Source organism: Rhinolophus ferrumequinum, chromosome 21 (assembly GCF_004115265.2).
Source record: "Rhinolophus ferrumequinum isolate MPI-CBG mRhiFer1 chromosome 21, mRhiFer1_v1.p, whole genome shotgun sequence".
Lineage (NCBI taxonomy): Eukaryota > Metazoa > Chordata > Mammalia > Chiroptera > Rhinolophidae > Rhinolophus > Rhinolophus ferrumequinum.
In genome coordinates, this window is record NC_046304.1 from 54,216,399 (window position 1) to 54,236,474 (window position 20,076).

At 63.6% G+C, this 20,076-nt stretch overlaps 1 protein-coding gene across 4 annotated transcripts; it reads right to left on the reverse strand.

The window, feature by feature from the left end:
* Positions 1 to 1,043: 1,043 nt before the first annotated feature.
* Positions 1,044 to 19,604, reverse strand: CEP131 (centrosomal protein 131). Of its 4 annotated transcripts, none has more exons than XM_033091518.1 (26): positions 19,371 to 19,604; positions 17,021 to 17,225; positions 16,227 to 16,336; positions 15,670 to 15,784; positions 15,268 to 15,395; positions 12,027 to 12,137; positions 11,346 to 11,501; positions 9,883 to 10,000; positions 9,370 to 9,486; positions 9,055 to 9,205; positions 8,606 to 8,700; positions 8,038 to 8,220; positions 7,432 to 7,608; positions 7,224 to 7,349; positions 6,969 to 7,094; positions 5,921 to 6,037; positions 5,538 to 5,640; positions 4,681 to 4,882; positions 4,049 to 4,156; positions 3,793 to 3,910; positions 3,447 to 3,521; positions 2,674 to 2,816; positions 2,404 to 2,581; positions 2,126 to 2,322; positions 1,366 to 1,426; positions 1,044 to 1,287 (listed from the first exon to the last, which is right to left on the reverse strand). In XM_033091518.1, the coding sequence occupies exons 2-26, from the start codon at positions 17,207 to 17,209 to the stop codon at positions 1,213 to 1,215; spliced, it is 3,279 nt and encodes a 1,092-aa protein (XP_032947409.1). In that variant the 5' UTR covers positions 17,210 to 17,225; positions 19,371 to 19,604; the 3' UTR covers positions 1,044 to 1,212. The 4 variants fall into 4 exon arrangements, with proteins under 4 accessions (XP_032947409.1, XP_032947411.1, XP_032947410.1 ...); XM_033091520.1 differs by having other exon boundaries at positions 19,353 to 19,604; XM_033091519.1 differs by having other exon boundaries at positions 19,331 to 19,604.
* Positions 19,605 to 20,076: the final 472 nt, after the last annotated feature.

Here is a 20,076-nt window from a genome sequence, read left to right on the forward strand (position 1 = left end):
TGGGCTGTGCAACCTGGGCTGGATACAGCCAGGGGTCAGTCTCTGCCTGCGTCTCCTTGCCTTCTCCTGCTTCCCCCTTTCTGGCCCCCTTCTCCGTAAGCCCTTCCTCCGGGAGACCCCCAACATGGCCCACTGCAGGCCTCTGCTCCCTCCACCCTGGCCCACCTGGTCAGCTCCTGCTTTGTGGTTTACGTACCACCTGGCCGCCGGCAGCTCCCACCCTGACCTCTCCCGTACTGCGACTTCTACGCCCGTTTTGGCTCCTGATGCACTCCACGGGCCGAAGCCTGGGCTCTGGGGGGCAGGGTAGGAGTGGCCCGCTTGTCTGCCAGCCACATCCTGCTCTGCCCGGAGAGAAGGAGAAGGCCACAGGCAGATGAGGACGACGGGCCTGGCACACACCGAGGTGGGGGGGGGACGGGAACAGGCCCACGAGGAGTCCACCTCGGCGTCTGTGGCCTGGAGGTGGTTAGGACTGAGAGGGACCTTTGCTGGGACTCCCACCAGATCCCCAGGGCCCTAGAGGGTGAGGGAGGGGCTCCACTTCCATGCAGCAGCCCTGTGACGACCTCACAGGCAGCGGGATCCCCACTGTCCGAGCAGGCCCACGTGGCCCAGTGCCAACACCCTCGGCCCGGGCAGCAGCAGGGACAAAGCCCAGCATAGGAGGGCACAGCAAGCCCCCCAAGGAGGAGCACCCCGTCTGCTGCCCTCCACCCTCCTCGTGGGCAGGGCCTGTCCAGTGCCCATCTCTCCAGGGCTCCAGGCTGTCACACCTCCAGGGTCTCCTGGGAGCCATGGGGGCCCCTGGCAGGGGTAAGAGGGGAGGCTCAGAGCGCCTTCAGGGGGGCGGTGGACTGTGGGTGCCAGGGCGCTCGGCCAGGGCCAGGCTGAACAGAGGATTCCAGTCGGGAGGTCAGGGGGTCACGCTGAGAGCAGGGCTGGACTAGGGACACCCCCACCTGGCCACTCTGTGGAGGGGGCCCTAGGATGGCCTCCGTCGGACCCCAGCCCAGGACAGAGACAAGGGAGGGCACACAGAGTATTAAGAAACAGCTCTTTACTGTTGAAATGCAGCCACGGTGCTCTACCCACAGGACACTGAGCCCCGGGCACAGGGAAGGAGGAAGGCCGGGGCCCAGGCAGTGTCCACTTCCCACCAGGACCCAGCCCTGCTGCTGTCGGCCTGTTCACGCCATGGGTGGTGGGCGGTCACTTGGTGCTTGGGAACAGCCGCCTGCGCTGCTCCAGCAGCTCCGCCAGGTGGTCAGCTCGCCTCACCGCCGCCTGCAACACGCCACCCATGTGGTCAGGCCCGGCTGCTGGCCCCTCCCCAGGCCGCCGCAGCCACAGGCCAGGACCCACCTCGTGCTGTTTCCGGAGGCTGCTCACGGCCTCCTCCTTCTTTGCCAAGGCCATCTTCACCCTGCAGGAGAGCATGCTGGGTTCGGTTGGGGCCCCTCCAGATCCCAGGCCAGCCTGCAGCTTTCAGCACAGCAGGGTGGCCGGTGGGGGCCTCCACCCCCCAAAGGGCAGCAGAGGCAGCTGTCCGGGCCGCCCTGTCCCTGTCCTGTTGACCTCAACACTGGGCCATCTAGAGGGGTTGTGATCCCCGCAGCCAGCCCCAGGCCACTGACCGCAGAACCAGCCTCCATGAGAGTCAAACCCCAAAGTGGGCACCCTGACACGCACCTCGGGAAGGACAAAAAGCCCCCACACCATGTCACCTCTCAAAGGGCCTCTGGGGGGTGGGCTGGTGGATGTGCACGTGACCCACGAAGGACTAAGGCGTCCAGCGGGTGTGGGGAGCCCTCATTGTGAACCTCCGGGGGCCTCCACCCTTTCTGCACAGCATGGGCTGCCCCCAGGCCAGGGGGCCAAGGAGCTGCCCCTCTGGAGACCCACCCAGGGCACCTGCCGTGGCCTGGCCCCCCTGGGACACCTGGTACGTGGACTGTCGGCTTCTTCCCAGGCCTGATCTGGGGCCTCAACACAGAGTCCACAGCAGCCACTGCTGACGGAGGGCCCGACCCTCACTGGCTCCTGCTGCTCGCCAGTCTCAGCTGGAGCTCCTCTGGTTTGGAGCAGCGCGCCCCCCAGGACCCCAGCCCGGCCCTGCACCCACCTCCCGTGCATTTCCTCCAGCTCCGCCTGCTTCTCCTGTGTAAGCTGCTCCAGCTCCAGCTGCTGGTGGGCCCGAAGCTCGGCCAGCTCGGCTCTGACCTGCCGGTTCTCCTCCTCGGAGGCCGACAGCCGGTCAGCAAACTCCTGGCGGAGCACCTGGGCCAGGCTGCCCCGCTCACTGGCCAGCTGCTCGTTCACCTGGGCGGGCACCAACGGTGTGAGCCGGCGGCAGGCAGAGCAGTGCGGCCCCACCCCGCCGCCCGCTCCCGCCCTGCTCACCGCCCGCAGGTCGGTCAGCTCCTGGTCCCTCTGCCGCAGCAGGCCCTGCAGGCGCACACTCTCGCCCTCCGCCTCTGCCAGCCGCCCCTTCAGCTCCGAGCACCGTTCCTGGAGCTTCCGCTCCGACTGCTCCAGCTCCGAGAGCTCTGCCTCGTACTTGTCCCTGATACGCTTGACGCTGTTGGGCCGAGGCGCGGGGTCACGGGCAGCCTGTGCAGGCGTCTGGCCTCCAAGCCTCATGCCCCAGCGCCCTGTGGGAAAAGGCCTCACCGGCTCTCGGTGGCCCTCTCACTCTCCTCCCTGGCCAGTGTTGTGTCGGCCTCCAACCGGTGGATTACCAGCTCGATCTCCTTGTCCCGGCCTCTCCGGATCTCTTCCTTCAGCTCCCGTTCCCGGTTCAGCAGCCATGCTTCCTAGGGGAGTCACACGCGGCTCAGGGCTCCATGGGGCCCGGGGAAGGTGATGGGAGGAGGTGAGGGCCAGCCATGTGGGGAGGGAGGGCCGTTAGCACAGCTGGTGCAGCTGCCAGACTGGCCTGGATGAGAGAAGGCCTGGGGTGACAGTGTCTGTGGGGCAGCCTCTCGGACAAGGGTGGGCACTGGATGTCTGGAAACTCCCCTCAAGTTTAACAGGACACACCCTTTGACTCAGCTAGCCCCCAGACATGGTGACCCCTCCGTGCACGGTTGTGGCAGCAGGACAGGGTGGCTGCTCGGCCACCACTAGGGCTGTCACCAGGATAACCAGCCAGTTAGCAAAAGCCACTGCCTTGTGTGTGGCCCCCATACGTCTCTTTCCAGAAGGATGGCGAACCTGGTGGCGCCCTGCACCCCATGGGGGGCACTGGGAGACAGGAGGGGGGCCTGTGCCGTGTGCACCCTACACGAGCGGCCTGTTAACTCTGAGGGCAGCTACCTAGGCAGAGAAGGGAAGGAATGTTCTGTCGCCTGGGACCTGCCGCAGCCTCTCTATGCCCCCGGAGCCCACTGAGGGGAAGGGCTGAGGCAGCAACGGCGCAGCCCGGAACGAACCGCCAACCCCACCTCTTTCTTGGCGCAGTTGGCTTGCCAAATCTGTCTCTCCACGTCCAGCTGCTCCTTCAGGGCCTGCAGCTCCATCTGGGGGTGGGCGACATGGTGAAGCAGGCCTCGCTGGCTGCTCCCCACCCGGTGTGCCCACCCGGGCCGTGCTGAGGGTCTGCGGGGAGCGGGCTGGGGAGCCGGCAGATGAAGCCCGGCTACACCCAGCCCCCAGGCGGCTGCCCCAGGGGGCTGGCCCTGCTGGTGCCCGCGACACAGCACCCCTTTCTCCCCCAGAACAGAGCGCTGCCCCGGGAGGGATGGGCAGAGGGGGCGGGCAGAGGGGGCGGCAGGGACAGAGACGGCAGACCTGGTGCCTGCGCTCCTGCTCCCCTCTTCCCTTCTCAAACTCGGCCCTCAGGGCCCTGGCGCTGGCCGAGCTGCTGTCCTCCAGCTGCTGCTTCAGCTCTTCCAGCTCCATCCGCTGCCTGCAGGCCCAGCAGAGGTCAGCTCAGGGGAAGGGCAGAGGTGGAGGATACAAGAGGGCTGGGGGCAGGGTCTGCAGGGAAACAGGGTGGGGGCTGCAGGGGTAGGGCGGGCGGGCGGGCGGCCCCTCCAGGCGGCACCTGGCTGCTTGCTGGCCCAGCCGCTCCTTCTCCTCGGCCACCTCACTATGGAGCCGCAGCCGAAGCTGCTGCAGAGCTCGCTGCTCCTGCTCCAGCTGCTGCTCGAAGCTGCCAAGCAAAGTGACAGGCAGGCCCCTGCGGTAGGCACCTCACCCTGGGGGCCCTGACCTCATTCTGGGGCCCCAACCTCACTCTGGGGAGCCCAACCTCACTCTGGGGACCCCGACCTCACCCTGGGGGCCCCAACCTCACTCTGGGGGCCCCGACCTCACCCTGGGAACCCCAACCTCACCCTGGGGGCCCCGACATTACCCTGGGGACCCCGACCTCACCCTGGGGGTTCCGACCTCACCCTGGAGGCCCCGACCTCACCCTGGGGGTTGCGACCTCACCCTAGGGGCCCCGACCTCACTCTGGGAACCCCGACCTCACTCTGGGGGCCCCGACCTCTCTGGGGGCCCCGACCTCACCCTGGGGGCCCCGACCTCACCCTGGGGGCCCCGACCTCACTCTGGGAACCCTGACCTCACTCTGGGGGCCCTACCTCACTCTGGGGTCTAGGCACATCCCAGCTCTGCAGGGACCTTCACCCCAACCCTCCCCAGTGAGGCTGCCACAGCAGGGACACCCACCGCTGCTGAGCGCGCTCCCGCTCCTGCTGGCACAGCGACTCCTTCTCCTGCTGCAGCTGCTCCCGCAGCGCCTCCGCCTGGCGCCCATAGCGCTGGGCTGCCCGCTCATCCGCCTGCAGCAGCTCGGCCGCATGCAGGTTCCTGAGCTTCTTCACCTCCTGCTTGTGCTTGGCGATCAGCTTCTGGATTTCGGGCTCCAGGCCTGAGGGGACACGGTGCTGCAGGGACCCCTGACCTCTGCCCCGTGTTGTAGGCAACCCCTAGGGACCTCAATTCTCACCCACGGTGACACCAGGGCTGCAGTCCAGCCAGGAGACCACCCCCCTGCCCCAGACCACCCCATGGACTCCTGTCCAAAGCACAGCCAAATCCTTCCTGCCTGGCTGTGAACCACCCCACACAGGCGCTGGCTCGGGCCACTGGGATCTCCCCCTGCTGGTGCCCAGGCTCCCGGGAGGAGGGAGTCCCTGGAGGAGGGAGGCGGCTGTCCCGGGGCCGGAGGGCTGGGCCCCATCAGCCCTCGGACCTGCTCTGTAAGCGGAGAAAGACATTGCTGTGTGGCAAGAAACCCGGGACCCCCACACTGAGTTCCCATGGGCTTGTTCCCCTGGAAGCTGGAGGAGACGGACCTGGGGAGGGAGCCTGCCTGAGGGAAGGTGACGCCCATCCCTCCGGGACCCGGCCCTTTGTCCAGGCAGCTGGTCTGTGGCCTTCTCATGTGCCCGCCAGCCTCGCCCCTGCCTCCTCCCGGCCTGGCTGCTTCCCAGCGCATGTAACTGTCCTCACTCAGAGACCCCACGGCCGCCTCCAGGCCCGCAGCTGGCCAGTACCGGCCAGCTCTGCACGTAGCCGCCCACCTCGGACTGTGATCTCCTTGATCTTTCGAGTCTTCTCGCTAATCCACTTCTCCCTACGGACTTTTTCGGTGGCACTCATTAGCTCTTTGAGTTTCTTAATCTCCTACCAGCAAGAAAACAAGCAGATGACAGACGAGCTGTGGGACGGGGACACGCAAATGACCCCTGCCCCTGGCCAGGCCTGGGGCTTGGGAGCGAGGCTGCCCAGGTGCCAGCCACCCGCCGTGCCCTACCACCCCCTCCAGCCATCTTGTTCACTGACGCCCAGGGGCCACCCTGTTCTGGGTGGCCGAGCAGGGCGTCCTCCACGGGCCACGGGCCCCAGGTGCCAGGTGCAGCGTGCGCAGCAGGACAGCAGGGCAAGAGCCGCCCCAGGAGCTCACCAGCTCGTGCTGCTCCTGCATCTGGGCCTCCCTCTCCTTACGCCTCTGGTCCCCCTGCCGCAGCTCGGCCAGCACGGCCTCACACTTCTCACTCAGAGTCTTCTTGTCTTCAATGAGCTGCGATCAGGGCGCGGGAGGTGAAGCTGCTGCCTGAGGTGTGGCCCAGCCCCACGAAGGGACCTCCCCTCCCCTCGCCCAGGGGCCAGCAAGGGGGCCACACCCAAGCGCCTCTGTCCCCTCACCGGGGGCCCACACACTATGTGCCTATGGACAAGGGGCTGCAGGCACCCCTGGTCCTCGCTCCCCCACCAAGGGCCTGGCGGGGGCCAGTGAAGCCCGGGTGGGGACTGCTGGGGTGAGGCCTCCACGACAAGCCCCACTATGGCCACGCCAAGGTCTTTCTGGGAAGGGGCTCATTCTATCGTCCTCGTCACAGGGCTCCAGGCAGAGCCCAGTTTCTATACTCCTATGACCACCGAGCAGTGTCCCTGAGGGCCACTGAGGGTCACTCACACCTCTGGGCTCCTACCTCTCCTTACAGGCCCCATATCTAGCATTTTCTCCACAACAGGACCCGGTGGAGATGCAGCTGAGTGCAGGGCGGGCTGGAAATTTCCACAGCCCTCACTTGGGGAGCGCTGGCTGCACTCCAGCCCCAGGAAGCAGGAGCAGTCCCCCAGGACACGGATGGCCCCGGAAAGCACGGGAAAGGCTCAGGGTGCGTGTCCTGGGGGACACCTCCCACCAATCGGACCTCTCAGTGACCCCACCCAGGGTGCGCCGTGCCCACTGGCCCTGCCACACACCTACCATGTTGGGCTGGGGGGGCAGGCCGTGGAGGGAACAGCCAATGGGCCTCACAACAGCCTGTCAAGCGGCAGACACCTCATCCCCACAGGGGAAGATACCACCTGTTCCTGCAGAAGGGAGCATGCCCAGCCAGGAAGGCCGTGGGCCTAGCTGTCTGAGGCCTGAGCTGGTCTGGAATGGGTCCTGTCCCTCTCCCTGACCCCCCTGCCCTGGTGCCCTGCTTCCCAGGTGGTGTCACCTGGTCGATAAAGGACAGGTGCCGCTGGATGGTGGTCTCGTAGTGCTCCTTTTGCTGCCGCAGCTGCCGGCCCAGCTCCTTCTCGGTCTCCTTGACCCGCCGGACAGTGAGGTCCCGCTGCTGCGCCTGCAGCGGTGTGGGAAGGGGGAGACAGAAGACAAGGTCCACTCAGGGGGCGGCACTGGGGGAACACACTCCAGCTGGTGACCCAGAGACAGAGACAGTGACAGGGCAGTCAGTGGGCAGTGGCGTTACCAGCGCCCTCTGCAGCAGCACCAGCGCCTGCTTCTTCTCCTCCACCTCCAGCTTCAGCCGCATCGCGGACGTGTTCACCTCGGAGGCGGACTCCAGGCGTCCCGTTCCCTCCTCCAGCACGAGCCACTGAGGACACGGCGTGTGTCAGACAGGCCTGGACACCTGGGAAGGACCGGCCGTTCTAGCCCTCCCTGTGACCCCGCCACACCTGGGGCGCTGAGGCCGGCCAGTCCTGCCCGGACTTCTCCATCTCATCCAGGAAGCTCATGATGCTCCGTAGCTTGGCCTCCGAGAGCAGCATCCCGTCCTCGGGGCGGCTGGCGGCTGCGCTGAGCTTCCCGAATTTCTCCAGGTTGTCGGCTGTCAGGGAGCTGGCATCATCCTCCTGTGGGGGAGGGGCACAGCATTGGGGCCTGTCCATCAGTCTAGGACTCCGGGGTGCCCTTCCAGGAGCTTCTCCGGGACCTCCGGGGCAGGGGAGGGGAGGGCAGAGGAGAGAAGGCTGGAGGGAAAGGAAGGGAAAGGGAGGAGGGGGAGAGGAGGGGAGGGGATGGCAGCCAGGCCTGGTCTGGAAGGAAGGGCCTCTCAAATGCCCAGGCCCTCGCAGGGCATCACCTGAGGGCTGGCAGGGGTGCCCCCAACACTCCCGGGTTATTCTGAGCAAGCCCTTGGATGACTGGGGGTTCGGCAAGGTCCCATCTGGTCCTTATTAGGGTTCTGACTAAAGCAGGAAGGAGCCCAGTGGGCTCCCCTGGCCCCTGCAGGGGATGACGCCAGAGTGCAAGGTGGGTTGAAGGAGGGCGCCCACGGTCACCTCATCGGTCCAGGCGTATTTGTCCTTGTGATAGGCCCTGGGGCGGGGCAGCGGCTCGGGCTCCTCCTCGAGCAGCTTCAGTGTGTCCAGCAGCTCATCCAGGGTGGCCTTGGTCTTGGCCCTGCTCCCAGCGGGGTCCACTGTTCCTGGGGCCTTGCCAGGCACGTCCTGGGAGCTGGCATCCTGCAGCAGACAGGTAGGTGGGAGACACCCGAGAACCGTGGGGAGAGACTGGGGCACCCACGCAGCCACGTGCACCAGGCTCGCCCAGACCCACCTCCAGGGACACTAAAGGGGAGCCGGGTGGGATGTGTCGGGGCCTGGCCTCCTCACCCCTCAACCTGGTGGCCTGGGCGTCCCCTAACCTCTGAGCGTCCAGCTTTCTCTGTGGGCTTGGACACGGGCCTTACCCCAGGACATCTGTGACAATCCCACAGGATCCCAGAGCCATCTGTGGGACCCCAGGCCTGGTAGAGCAACAAGACCCATCCTGGGTGGCCTTTACTGGTGTGAGTGAGCCCATGGCTGTGGAAGAGCAGTGACAGGGCACGAAGGGCTGTGACCAAACCTGTGCTTTGTCCTCTGAGAACTGCTGGGGCTCCAGGGACAACTCAGGGGCAGGCTGGTGAGCGTCTTCTGGGCCATCGGCATGGAAGCTGGCCTCTGTGCAATAGAACACAACATCAGCCCACCTGGGCACTGCGCAGTGGGACAGCAAAGCTGAAGGAGCCCTTGGGAAGGGGCCAGGCAGGGCAGACTTCCTGGAACAGAGGGGACACTGGGGAGCCCTGAACTCCCAGGTGAGAGGCCAGGAAGCCTCGCTCGTAGGGCCCCATGTCCGGCTCCAGAGGACGTGGGGCAGGGCCAAAAGTGCAGGGCCTGGGGGTCTGCTGCACAGCCAAGACCCCTCCTCACGAGGGAAAGGGGACACCAACGAGGCAGCAGCAGGGGCCATAGCCCTCCCAGGGGGGGGCGGGAACAGTGTCCGCCCATGGAGCCTCTGGGCTCCCCACTCACCTGTGCTGTTGGCCTTGTGGGTCTGGAGGGGTGTGCCCCCTGGCCTCAGGGGCAGCTCCTGGGCCGGCCGGACCTTCCCCAGGTCCCGGGTCCCCTTCAGCAGCCCGAGCTCAGCACCGCCGGACTTCTGGGCTCGCTTCTGCTGCAGCTCCTGCAGGGGGGCCCTCTGAGCAGCCTCGCCCACCCTTCCCAGTGAGCTGCCCGAGGCCCAGTGTCCATGGGTGGGGGGAAGGCAGCAGGCAGGGCCCCCACGAGCACACTTGTGCTCTTGGGCACACAGAGGTCCTCCCCAAGTGGCTCAGGTCACCCTGGCACCTGAATGGCTGTTTGTCTGGCCTGGCGCGCCTTCTCCTCCCGGGCCTTCCTCCTGGCTGCCTCCTTCTGCCGGTGCACGTCCAGGAGGTCCCCCACTCCCAGCCGCTGCCGCTGGCCCTGTGGAAGCCACAGCCACGTGGATTTGACTGGGAAGATAGGTTTGCTGATCCCATCTGCTCCACAGCACCCCCCACTGACCCCCATTTCTCCGCCCCACAGAGGACAAACCCCTAACAGGAGGCCAGCAGCTCCTTGGGGCAGGGAGATGGTTCTGCATTGCAGAGCAGGGGTCCGGAAACCAGAAACCCACTTGGGCCTCTCAGCCAGGTTGGACCTGGCACCCAGGCCCTAGTGAGCAAGTGGCTTAGGGAAGGGAGGAAGCTAGGCCCTCGATGGGGTATGGACACAGGTCATTGTAGTTTCTATCCCATGGTCCCAGAAATCCCTCCATCTATGCTGGGACCCCCAGGCTCCCGCCAGCCCCCCGGCTGAGGCTCACACCCCCACACTGACCTCTCGCTTGGACGCCAGCAGGCACTCCAAGCTGGCTGCTCTAGCTCGGCGCCGCTGTGCCTGGTGCCGGTACCAGCGCTGGATGGTGACGGCGGCCTGGTTCACCTGGTGGATAAACCTGCCCAGAAAGCAGACTCAGGCCCAAGGCAGGCGCTGTGCCCTGCGAACCACCTGGGTCCCCCGAAGGCCCAGCTGGGCAGAGAAGCCAGCGGCCGCACGCACAACCTGTCTTCAGGTGGCCGACATCCCCCGTCCACACAAACCAGTCACAATCACCAGGAGCTGGAAATAACCCCAAGGCTACCACCTGCCTGTGGGTGGACACTGTCTGCACCGACGGCAGATGCTACTCACGGATAAAGAGCAGCAAACAGACTCCGCCAGGCACACAAGGCCACAGGCCGTGTGCTCCAAGCATGGAACAGTCTAGAAAAGGCAAAGCTATCAAGGGCCAGATAGGTGTGGCTGTCATGGGGCTGGGGGTGCTGCATAAAAGGCTGCGAGGGGCCCTAGGGGGGAACAGACGTTCCGTGTCTTGGCACATGCTAGCTGGAAATGAGACTGCTCATGTGTCAGAACTCACCCACGTGTACACCTGACACGGGTGCGTTTTACTGCATATAAGTTACACCCAGTAAAGTGGATTAAACTAGAAGCCTTCACCTTGGCTCTCAGGACCACCTGTCAGCTCGTTTGGCAAAGGTGCAAACGGAGCACCCAGGACATAAACTGTCGCCCAGCACAGAACACGCACAAAGGGAATCTCATGCTCAAAAATGCCCTCCACTGAGGGGCCTGTGTGCCACTGAGGGACCACCAGGCGGGGTGGGTGGAGCTGCCGCTGCTGACCTCACCCAGCTTCTCCTCCCACCCACCCACGTCCAGGGCCCCGTCCCCAAGCTCTAAGGGGACAGCAGGTGATGACCGCTCAGCCGCAGGGAGACTCTCCAAGCCCACACTCCCATCACAAGTGTTTCCTGCCGGGGCGTGACGTCACAGACCTGGGGCCACAGCACAAGGTCCCCCCCACCCCCCCACACTCACTCCCCTGGGGCAGGCTTGGGTTTTTTAGTTTTATATATTCTTTCCACTGAATGTTTTTTTAACTGACCGTGCAATGATGGTTAATACGTTTACAGAGCTATACGGCTGCCGGGGAAGTCCAGTTTCAGAATGTCTCCATCCCCCCCAAAGACCCCTCTTCTGCGGTCACTGGGCCCCAACAAGCGTCGCTCTACTCTGTCCCTATAGCTTGACCTTTTCTTGACTTTGTGAGTACACGGAATCGAACACGTGGTCTTTTCACCCTCTGTGTTTAAACAATTCTTAAACATAACTTTCAATCCCTGGGACCTCGGGCCCCACCCCTACCCCGCCCCATCCCTCCCGCCCGCCCTGGCCCCGGCCCCACCCCACCCCACCCCCGACCCAACCCTCCCCAGTCCCACACCAGCCCCGGTCACCTCTCGGCCTCCTCCTCCGTCACTTCCCTCCGTCTGAGCAGGCCCGTGGTGGCCGCGGAGTTGTTCCGGAACACACGGCGGCTGCTGGCCAGGTTCTTCGGCAGCTTACCGAAACTGCTGCTGTCACCTTCGTCGGTGGCCGCTTTGACGAGATTGCTGGCAGGAGGGCAGAGGAAAGCTCAGGGCACCTGACCCAGCCCCACTTGTGGCCCCCGGGGGCACTGCTCGTGGGCACGAGGAGCTGCCTGGGCCTTGGGCCTGGAAGGAGGTACCGCAAGCCACCAGGAGCCAGCAAGGGCCTGCTCCCTGACTCACCGGTCCGTCCTCAGAGCCACCTGCTCCCCTACAGGGCCCGTCTGGTGGCACCCAACGTTCACAGGTTTCTCACGTTTAAAAGGCTAAAAGGTCTCAAAAGGCACAGGATCCCAGAACTGGAAGGTGTCTTAGGAAAGCCCAGGAGCCGCCCTGACTGAGCACAGGGTGGAGGGCTCGGGGTGACAGACACAGGGCTGCTGCGCCCAGCGCCTCCTTGGTCTGGACTCGGCCAGGGGCCCGGAGACACGGGGTGGCTGTGGCTTTCTGAGCAGACCCCATCTGGTGAGCCCACCAGCCCGGTCTGTCCCCACCCGACCCCCTGCCCCCCGCTCGCACGTATGCTGAGGCTGGGGACCAGGGCCTCACTTGAGGGAGGGCGCTGTGTGGTTGGAGCTCTTGGGGGGCGCCGTCTCTGCCGGGGCGTAGTGGTTGTGCACCATGGTTGTGACGCAGTTGCCCACAGCTCCCTTGTTGCTCCTGCCAGACGAGACAGGAGATGGCATCAGGGTCTGGGAGGTGGGTAACAGGTCACTACGGTGTCAGCCAAGCCCCCTGCCAGGCCCACTGGACGGCCACTGGGCCTGAGGATGGGGCCCTTTGTAGGACCCGGGAAAGCTCCCTGAGCTGTGAGCCGTGAAAACCGTGACCCCTGAGACTGACCATGCCTATGATGGAAAGAACGGTCACAGATCAGGCACCGGAGACAGGACCTCCCCACGCCAGCTAAACGTGGTAGACCGAATACGCTGCTACCTGCCTGCCCTTCTCAAATCCACTGGAAGGAATAAAACTGGTATAAACACAGAAGAACGAGGGGAACACAGGAAGAGACAGCCGTGAGATGCCCACACAGCTTTAGAGGATGAGGGACAGAGATGCACAGTGACAGGAAAAACCTGTGGTGCCGTGGGGGCCGGTGCAAGGGGGCTCATCTGCCCCCCAGAGCCCCAGGGAGGTGCAGGAGGTGGAGGCGCCCAGCTGCCTCTGCCAGCAGATGAGGGGCTGGCTTTCCAGGTGACAATCTGTGCCAAGCCAGGCCCCCTCCACCGCCTCTTGTCCCAGCTGGCAGACCTGACCATCACTTCCTGGACAGACCTACCACCCCAGAGAATAGCCCAACACTGACAGGTGGGGCCCCCCCAGTACAGCAGCCTGGTCCCTGCCCAATCTTCCCAAAGTGAGGCCCCCCCCAGCAACTTTTAGGGCCTCCCTCGTAATTCTGACAGAGCCAGGGTTCCATGTTTGATGCATGAAAGGCCAACCAACAACCAGGATACAATGGAAACGAAACCACGCGGAGAACAGGGCATTTCAAAAGCCTGCACTGAGTACCAGGCTGTGCCCATCAACGCCAGCGGCAGCTCCTGGGGAGCGGCGCTCTTATCTGCAGCGTCCATTCGCCGGTGTCCCTGGTGTGACATTCCCGCCATGGAAGGCAGAGTTTGGGGGAGAGGAAGACAGCAGGCTGCTGCCTTGTGTCCCCAAAGAAATGAGAGCAGACCCAAGTACAGGATGAAGTGAAGTGGGGCTTTTGGAAATGACGACTGTGGGAGGAAAGGCTTGGAGGATACAGTTAAGTCGACTTATTGGAGAGCAGATCCCAAAGCCAAAGAGAAACAAAACATGAGAAGACGCCAACCTGGCAGAATCAATCCAGGAAGCCCAGCAGGCAAATAATGGGAGTCACAGAAAGAATGAAAAAAGAGGAGAAAGGGGTCAAAGAAACGACAAGAGAACATTTCCTGGAAGTGAATGACACTGCAGGGCCACCACAGCCTGGTGAGGAGACGGTGAAAGGGTCATGTCACAGGCCTGGCACTAGAAGAAATGAGGACGATCCAAAACACCTTGAGAGGAAAACACAAGGCAGGAGAAAGGACGGGACCGGGAAGGCGGTGGCCTTCTCAGCAGCGCTCCAAGGAGGCGGGCCAACGCCCCAGGCGTCAGGAAAGATCTCCAACGTGGAACTCTGCAGCTGCCAAACTCTGAGTCCGGCATTTTCTGACACACAGTCTTAAAAACCACCTCCCATGTGTCCTGTCCCGGCAATCTACAGGGGCACGTGCTCCACCAAAGAAAGAGGAAGCAAGGGACCCCCCCCCCCACAGAAGGGAGGGGCAGCCGAGGGCTGGATGAGAGCGTGCGGCCAGCTTGGACCCAGACGGGGAAGACAAGCTCCGAGGATTTCTCCAGAGGAAGGAGGACGGGCAGGGCACCTGCTGGCCTGACTGTACGGGGTGTGGTTCTATCGTCAAGTCTAGGAGAAGTGGCCAGTCCACAGACAACCAAGTCGGAAAAAACAGATCGTTAATTCTGAGAAAAACTGGAGCGTGACTCAAATGTTAACATTTCTTGAGCATAGCGCTGCTCTCAGAGGTTCGTGTCTCAGCTCCTCTAATCGTCCTGATGCTGGGGTAACAGCCATCACTCCCTTAGAGGGAATGAGCCGCCTGGGGCCCTGGGCGGTTAAATCTCCTGCCCCGAGTCCCACCCAAATAAAATACAGACTCGGAATTCAGAGCAGGCAGACCCTGAGTTGGTCTACGGGAAAGCAGAGGCCCAACGCGGACGCTGGTAAGACCGCGGGTGCACCAGGCTGTGGGTGGGAGGAAGGTGTGCGCGTGTGCAAGGCGGGGGCGGGGCTCGGGACAGCAAGTCCATCCTCCACCAGCACGTCTAAGGCTGAAAACCCAGTCAGTGGGCAGCATTCGCAAATTTTGGTACGTACGTTCTAGGAAATACTAGAACAGAGGGCAAGTGGCTGCTTCTGAGAGGAGGACTCAGGAGGGGGCGGGAAGGGGGAGCGGGTCTTCCTGCCTTCATCTCACGTGTGCGGTGCTGTTGGACTTTTTAGCTGTGTGCATGTATCACTCTAATAGAAATTAATTTTTAACTTAAGTTTTTGCATCAAAAGCCTTCTCCCTGTGCAGACTGCGGCGAGTGCCTGCGGAACCCCTCAAAGACGGCCTGTGACAACGGCCCGAGCGCTGGGGGTCCTTGCTTATGCTCACGCACGTGTGTCTGTCCCCCTTCACCATCCCCACTCAGGCCGAGAGCGAGGAGGACACGCTTTCCTTGCAGCCCAGGGGCGGCGACCCCGAGTCTGCTTTCTCTTGGGGCTCCTCCAGTTCCCCTCCCATCACCACCATTCCCAGCCACCAGCCCTGTCGGACGAGGCACAGCCTGCGGGCCCTCTCCTGAGCCTGCCAACTTGGCCACAGCTCTGGACGTGCTTTGTCATCACGTCATAGTGGGCACAGCTGAGACGTGACCAATGCAGCCAGATGACTGGCTCTCGGCTGACAGTGAGCAGGTGTGGCCCGAGGTGACACACTCCTCACTCCTGAAATGTGGAGGCTGAGCCTCAGAAAGTCGCCTGCCCGGCCTGGGCTCCTCCAGGAAGCACAGAGCCTCTCATGAGGCAGAAACCACCCTGCAGCCTCCTCCCTTGGTCCTCGGGGACAGAAAGTGTCACTCACTTACTTACTCAGTCACTCACTCAAAAGCACCCTGGTCTGGCCATGAACAAGACACAGAGCCCTCCCCCCACCCCCCACCCCAGCTTCAGGGGGGTGGGGCCAGGCCCGGCACCTGCAGCGGGTCGCACCTGTTGTTGGCAGTGAAGCTGGGTGCCAGGGGTACGGTGCACTCCCTCCTCCGGGGGCCCACCGGTGTATCAGGCGTGCTGGGACTCCGGGTGGCAGGCGGCAAGGTGCAGGTCCTGGGCTGGTCATCCTGTCGGTGCACACAGACTATGCCTCAGCCCGTGACCCCCCCACACCTGCCACTGACACGGAGCCCCCCCCCTGCCGCCACGGCCTCGGGGTGAGGATGGCCCGGGGGCTGGGAAGGCCCTTCCTCCTCACACTGTAACGAGTGCTGTCAGCTGGTACAACCCCACCCCACCCTCTGCCCCTCCTGCAGGGGCCACAGAACAAAGAAGGGACCAGGTGTCACTCCCAATGTGACACTGACGCATTCAGCACTCGGATGCAGCCTCCGCTCTTACCAGGACGTTCCACGTAGCTCCCTTCTCGCTGGAAGCTTTGCCCAGACTGGCCGGCCTCTTTCTCCCACTGGGACTGCCCTCAAAGAGTGTCAGGAAGTCGGGGGGCTCCGCCAGCCTGTGTCAGAGAGGACAGCAAGCGGGGACAGTCACTTGGCCCAGGACACCGACTCCAGGGACGCAGATGGGGACATCTTACGAGGGGATGGGTCACCAACAGGGAATTCTGTTCCGTAGGCCGGAGCTCAAAATAATGATTTTTAGTCCTGATCTGACCATCGCACCTGGCAGAGGCGTTCACACACCCCCGCCACCCCCACCCCCATGGCTACCCCAACACCACAGGAAAAGCACAGCAAGGACGCAAGAGGGAAGCACATCGGCCTTGAGGCACACACCTCACATGCAGACAGGACCAGTCACCACCCGTCCTGCCTGCCCCGCCTAGGACTGGCCCCGTAGAAAGGTCACTTCAGGCCCCACTGCCCAGCCAGTGTCCACACTGGTGAGGCTGGAAGGGCTGGCAGAGAGAGGCAGGAGAGCAGCAGGCAGGGGGTTACCTGAGGGGACCGGTCCACGCCTGGACGGCTTGTGGCTGGTGGACCTGCGTGGTGCTGTTAGATCTGCGGAGGTTGTTGATGGCCCGGGAGCCCGCAGGCCCTGTGGCCTCCTGCACAAAGGGGAAGCAGGCGCATGACGGAGGCTTCAGACGGCGCCCGTGCACTCAGTACCAGGCCAGACCTTGCAGAACAGTTTTGGAGGGAGGTGGTGGGTGTGGTGAGAGGGGGGGCAGAAGGAGCGGCCTGTGGGTCCTCGGCTTGGCCCACCGAGCCGGGGCAGGTCCTGGGCCTCCATGAGCCTCCCCTTCCTGGAAAGAAGTGGGAGCCCCTCACCCCTGGCTGGCGGAAGGTCCGAGGGGAAGTGCGTGAGGTCTGTCCGGAGCTGCAGCAAAGGCTGTGCGTCCCCACCATCGTGCACTAACCAATGAGCCTGGCCGCCACGGCCATCACAGCCCCCACGGCCAGCCAGCCTGCCCACCTAGTTCCCCCAAGGCCACCTGGAGCTCATCCCCTTCCTCACAGGTCAACCCCGTTGCTTGAGGATTCAAACAAACCCAAATGTTGGTGGAGCAGGAGGGACAGAGGTCTTGGGGCAGGCAGGACCTAAGCTCTGCCCTTGGCCTCTGTGTGAGGTCGCTCCCTGGTCCTTCCTGCCCCCAGGACGGCCACAGGGCTGGACAGGACAACGGACACGAGAGCCTGCTAAGGTGTGGAGCTAACCCAGGAGTCAGATGCCACCCTGATGGCAACTCCCCAGAAGGTGGGGCCCAGACACCCCAGGCTCTAGCACTCACCAGCGCCTTCCTCCTCGGCTCACTGTCGGTGACCACAGAGATGGAACGGCCTATGGGCTTGGAGATGGAGCGCTCACTGTTGGGGCGCCGGGACACAGGTGGTGGGAGACCCGTCAGACTCAGATCCACGCTTTCCATGCTGCCCTCGGGGGGGCCGGAGGGGCCGCTGACGGCCCGCGAGCCTTTCATGGTGGATAAGGGAGACCTGAGCAGGCAAGAAGAGATGTGGTGAGACGCCGTCCAACGGATCCCATGCACACACCACCTCCGGCCAGGTCTCAGGAATCCCAGAGCACCTGCCCTGCCTGCCACCGAGCTCCCTGGGAAGCCTGCAGTCTCCTCATCCCGAAAATGAGGCCGTGACACAGCACGACGCTGAGCTATGAACAGCAAAGACAAGGCCTCCTGGGAAAAGATGACCCCTCCGTGCAGGGGTCCTGCCCGAGGGTGGCCTGGGCAGCAGGCCTGGCTATGGGTTGGCTCTGCCATTTACCTTCTACTCTTAGACAAGTAGGCCACCTGTCTGAGCCTCACTTTTCTCATCTGTAAAGTGGGCATTTAAAAAGTGCCCCTTTACAGAGTTGTCATGATATTTACATGAGACGGTTGGAGGCTGACATGCGGTGTGATACTGTAACCAGGATTTGGTTTGATTAATGCTGCCTAACCCTGCGTCCCCAAACTCATCTAGCCATGGGATCCCTCCATTTTCTCAGAACCCGAGGAACATCCGTGAACTTCCAGGATGCAGCACGTGCTCTGTCGCTTCTGGGTTCCCCTCCCACCTCTCCCAGCGCCAGCCGACCTCTACGATCTCCCTTGCTGGCCCCTTGTCCTCTGGATCCCTGAGGGCCCCCAGGCTCAGCCCCGGGCCTCTCTCCTCCATCTACCCTCTTGCTAGGGGGAACGCCTCTGGCCTCCTGCCTTCCAACAGGGGCTGACGGCTCCCACTAGCATACGGCCCGCCCTCTCTGTCCCCTACCTCATGACTCAGATGCCCACCCCCGCCCCTGGCACCTCAGACCCAAGGAGGCCAAAGCAGACTGACTTCCACGTCCAGCTGCCCCCACCCCAGCAGGCATTCTGGAACTGGCTCAGGCCAAGGACCTAGATCCCCTCCTGCCGTCTTCCCCTCACCTCCACACCTGGTCCCCCAGCACGCCCTTGGTGCCCTTTCCCCGTCCACTCCTTCCCTCCACAAACCTAGTCTGAGTCATCTCCTTGAAACCTGACAACCGTGGCAGCCCCTCGCAGGGCCCCACCTGGCCAGCCAGAGGTGACCTTTCTGAACTGATCTCCGATCACCCCTTGATTCAGCTGAAAACCCTCCGAGGGTTCCCAGTAACGGAGAGCGGAGTCCAAATGCCTAACGTCCCTCAGATCTGACCCTGCTCTCAGTGGCCTCCTCATGGCCCCCCTCTGCCCCCCTCACGTGCCTCAACCTGGGCCAGCCTGCTTCCCGGTGAGCCTCTGCACCTGCGGGCCCCTCTGCCTGGAGCCCTTCCCAGGGGTGTCACCCTGCACTCAGAGCAGCCATCACTCTTTGCTTCCTCCTCCTGCTTTATTTTTCTTCACCTGATAACCTGGCCACACAGCTTGGTCTGCGCACTGCCTGATCCCCTCGGACGAGCGGGAGCTCCAGGGACAATGTAGCCGCAGCACCGGCGCCCGGCGCGGCAGGCACTCAGGTAACGGAGTAGACGAGCCAGCACCAGGAATGAGCACAGGAGAATGAGCACAGCCCTCCCTGGCGCCGAGGCCGCCGGTGGGCCAGCGGGCACACACCCGTCGTGGCCTCCTGCAGCCCGACACCCACAGCAGGGCCCCCTGGCCTGGTGCCGGGTGCCCCTGTTCAGAGCTGAGCACAGAGGCTGTCCCTGCCATTCACCAGGTCAGTGTCCTCAGTTATGAGTTCCAGTTGTGTGGGTGAAATTTAACACCCTCCTCTCCCCAGGGCACCAGCCACACCTGCGGGACCCAGGCTGGCCCCCTTTCCCAGCCACACAGCAGCACCTGCGGAGCTCTGGGAAGGTAAACACAGCCTCTCCTTGGAAACCTCCAGGCTAGATCGCACCTTGCCTCCAAACGTGCCCCTCCCAGGACCTGAAGGTGGGTGTCCAGAGCCTCTGCCTGGACCCCTGGGGATGGGCGAACCCACGACCCCTGCCAGTTTCTCACTGGGCATCTCCCCATCTCCCTGGGATTTGGCTCAGGGTGGTGGCACCTGAACCTGCTGACGACTCCACCTCGCGCTCCCGCGAAGGCTGAGAGAGGTAACAGGCACTGGGCATGAGGCCCTGCTCTCCTCACCTGTGCACGGTGGCCCCCTCACCTGCACACTGCCCCTCACCTGCGCGAGCCCGGCCTGGGGCGCAGGGCCTGCGGAGCCAGAGGGCGGGGGCTGCGCGGGGTCCGCCCAGCTGGGACGTGTGGGACCCGGGCTTCCGGCCGCTGACCTCGTGCCCTCGGCCCCAGCGTTGGCTCCGAGGCCCGGGTGACAATGAAGATGCCGAGCGATCGGGCGAGCGGCGGCAGCTAGCAACTAGCAACCACCTGGCACCTCCTCCTGGGTCCGTAACGGAGGCACGCCTTTCCTACCCGCGCCGCTTCCGATTGGCCATCTGGCTGCCCGCTTCGACCGTCTCGGGAGCTTATTGGACCGCTCAGATGCCCTTCAGGAAGTTCAAGCGTGGGAGGAGCCGCGGACATCCGGGGGCCGCCGTGGCGGCGTGCTGCCGATTGGACGTGGCTAGAAAGGGCGGGGCCTCGGCTCGTGTGGGACGGAGACTGGGCGGGAACATGAAGCGGAGAAAAGGGCGGGGCGGCTCCGGGGCTCTTATTCCCCCCTCCCCCCCCCCCATGGAGCCTGCGCTCCCACGGGGTCCCCAGGCATCCACGTTGTCCTCGGGCAACAAGGCCGTTGCCCAGCTCCCAGGCAGTCCCAGAAATTGTTATATTTCCAGTTTGCTTAGAGTTTTTCTCATGAATAGATAGATGTTGAATTTTGTCTCTAGCTTTTCTGCATAAAATACAAATTTTTTCATTAATGTGTTAAT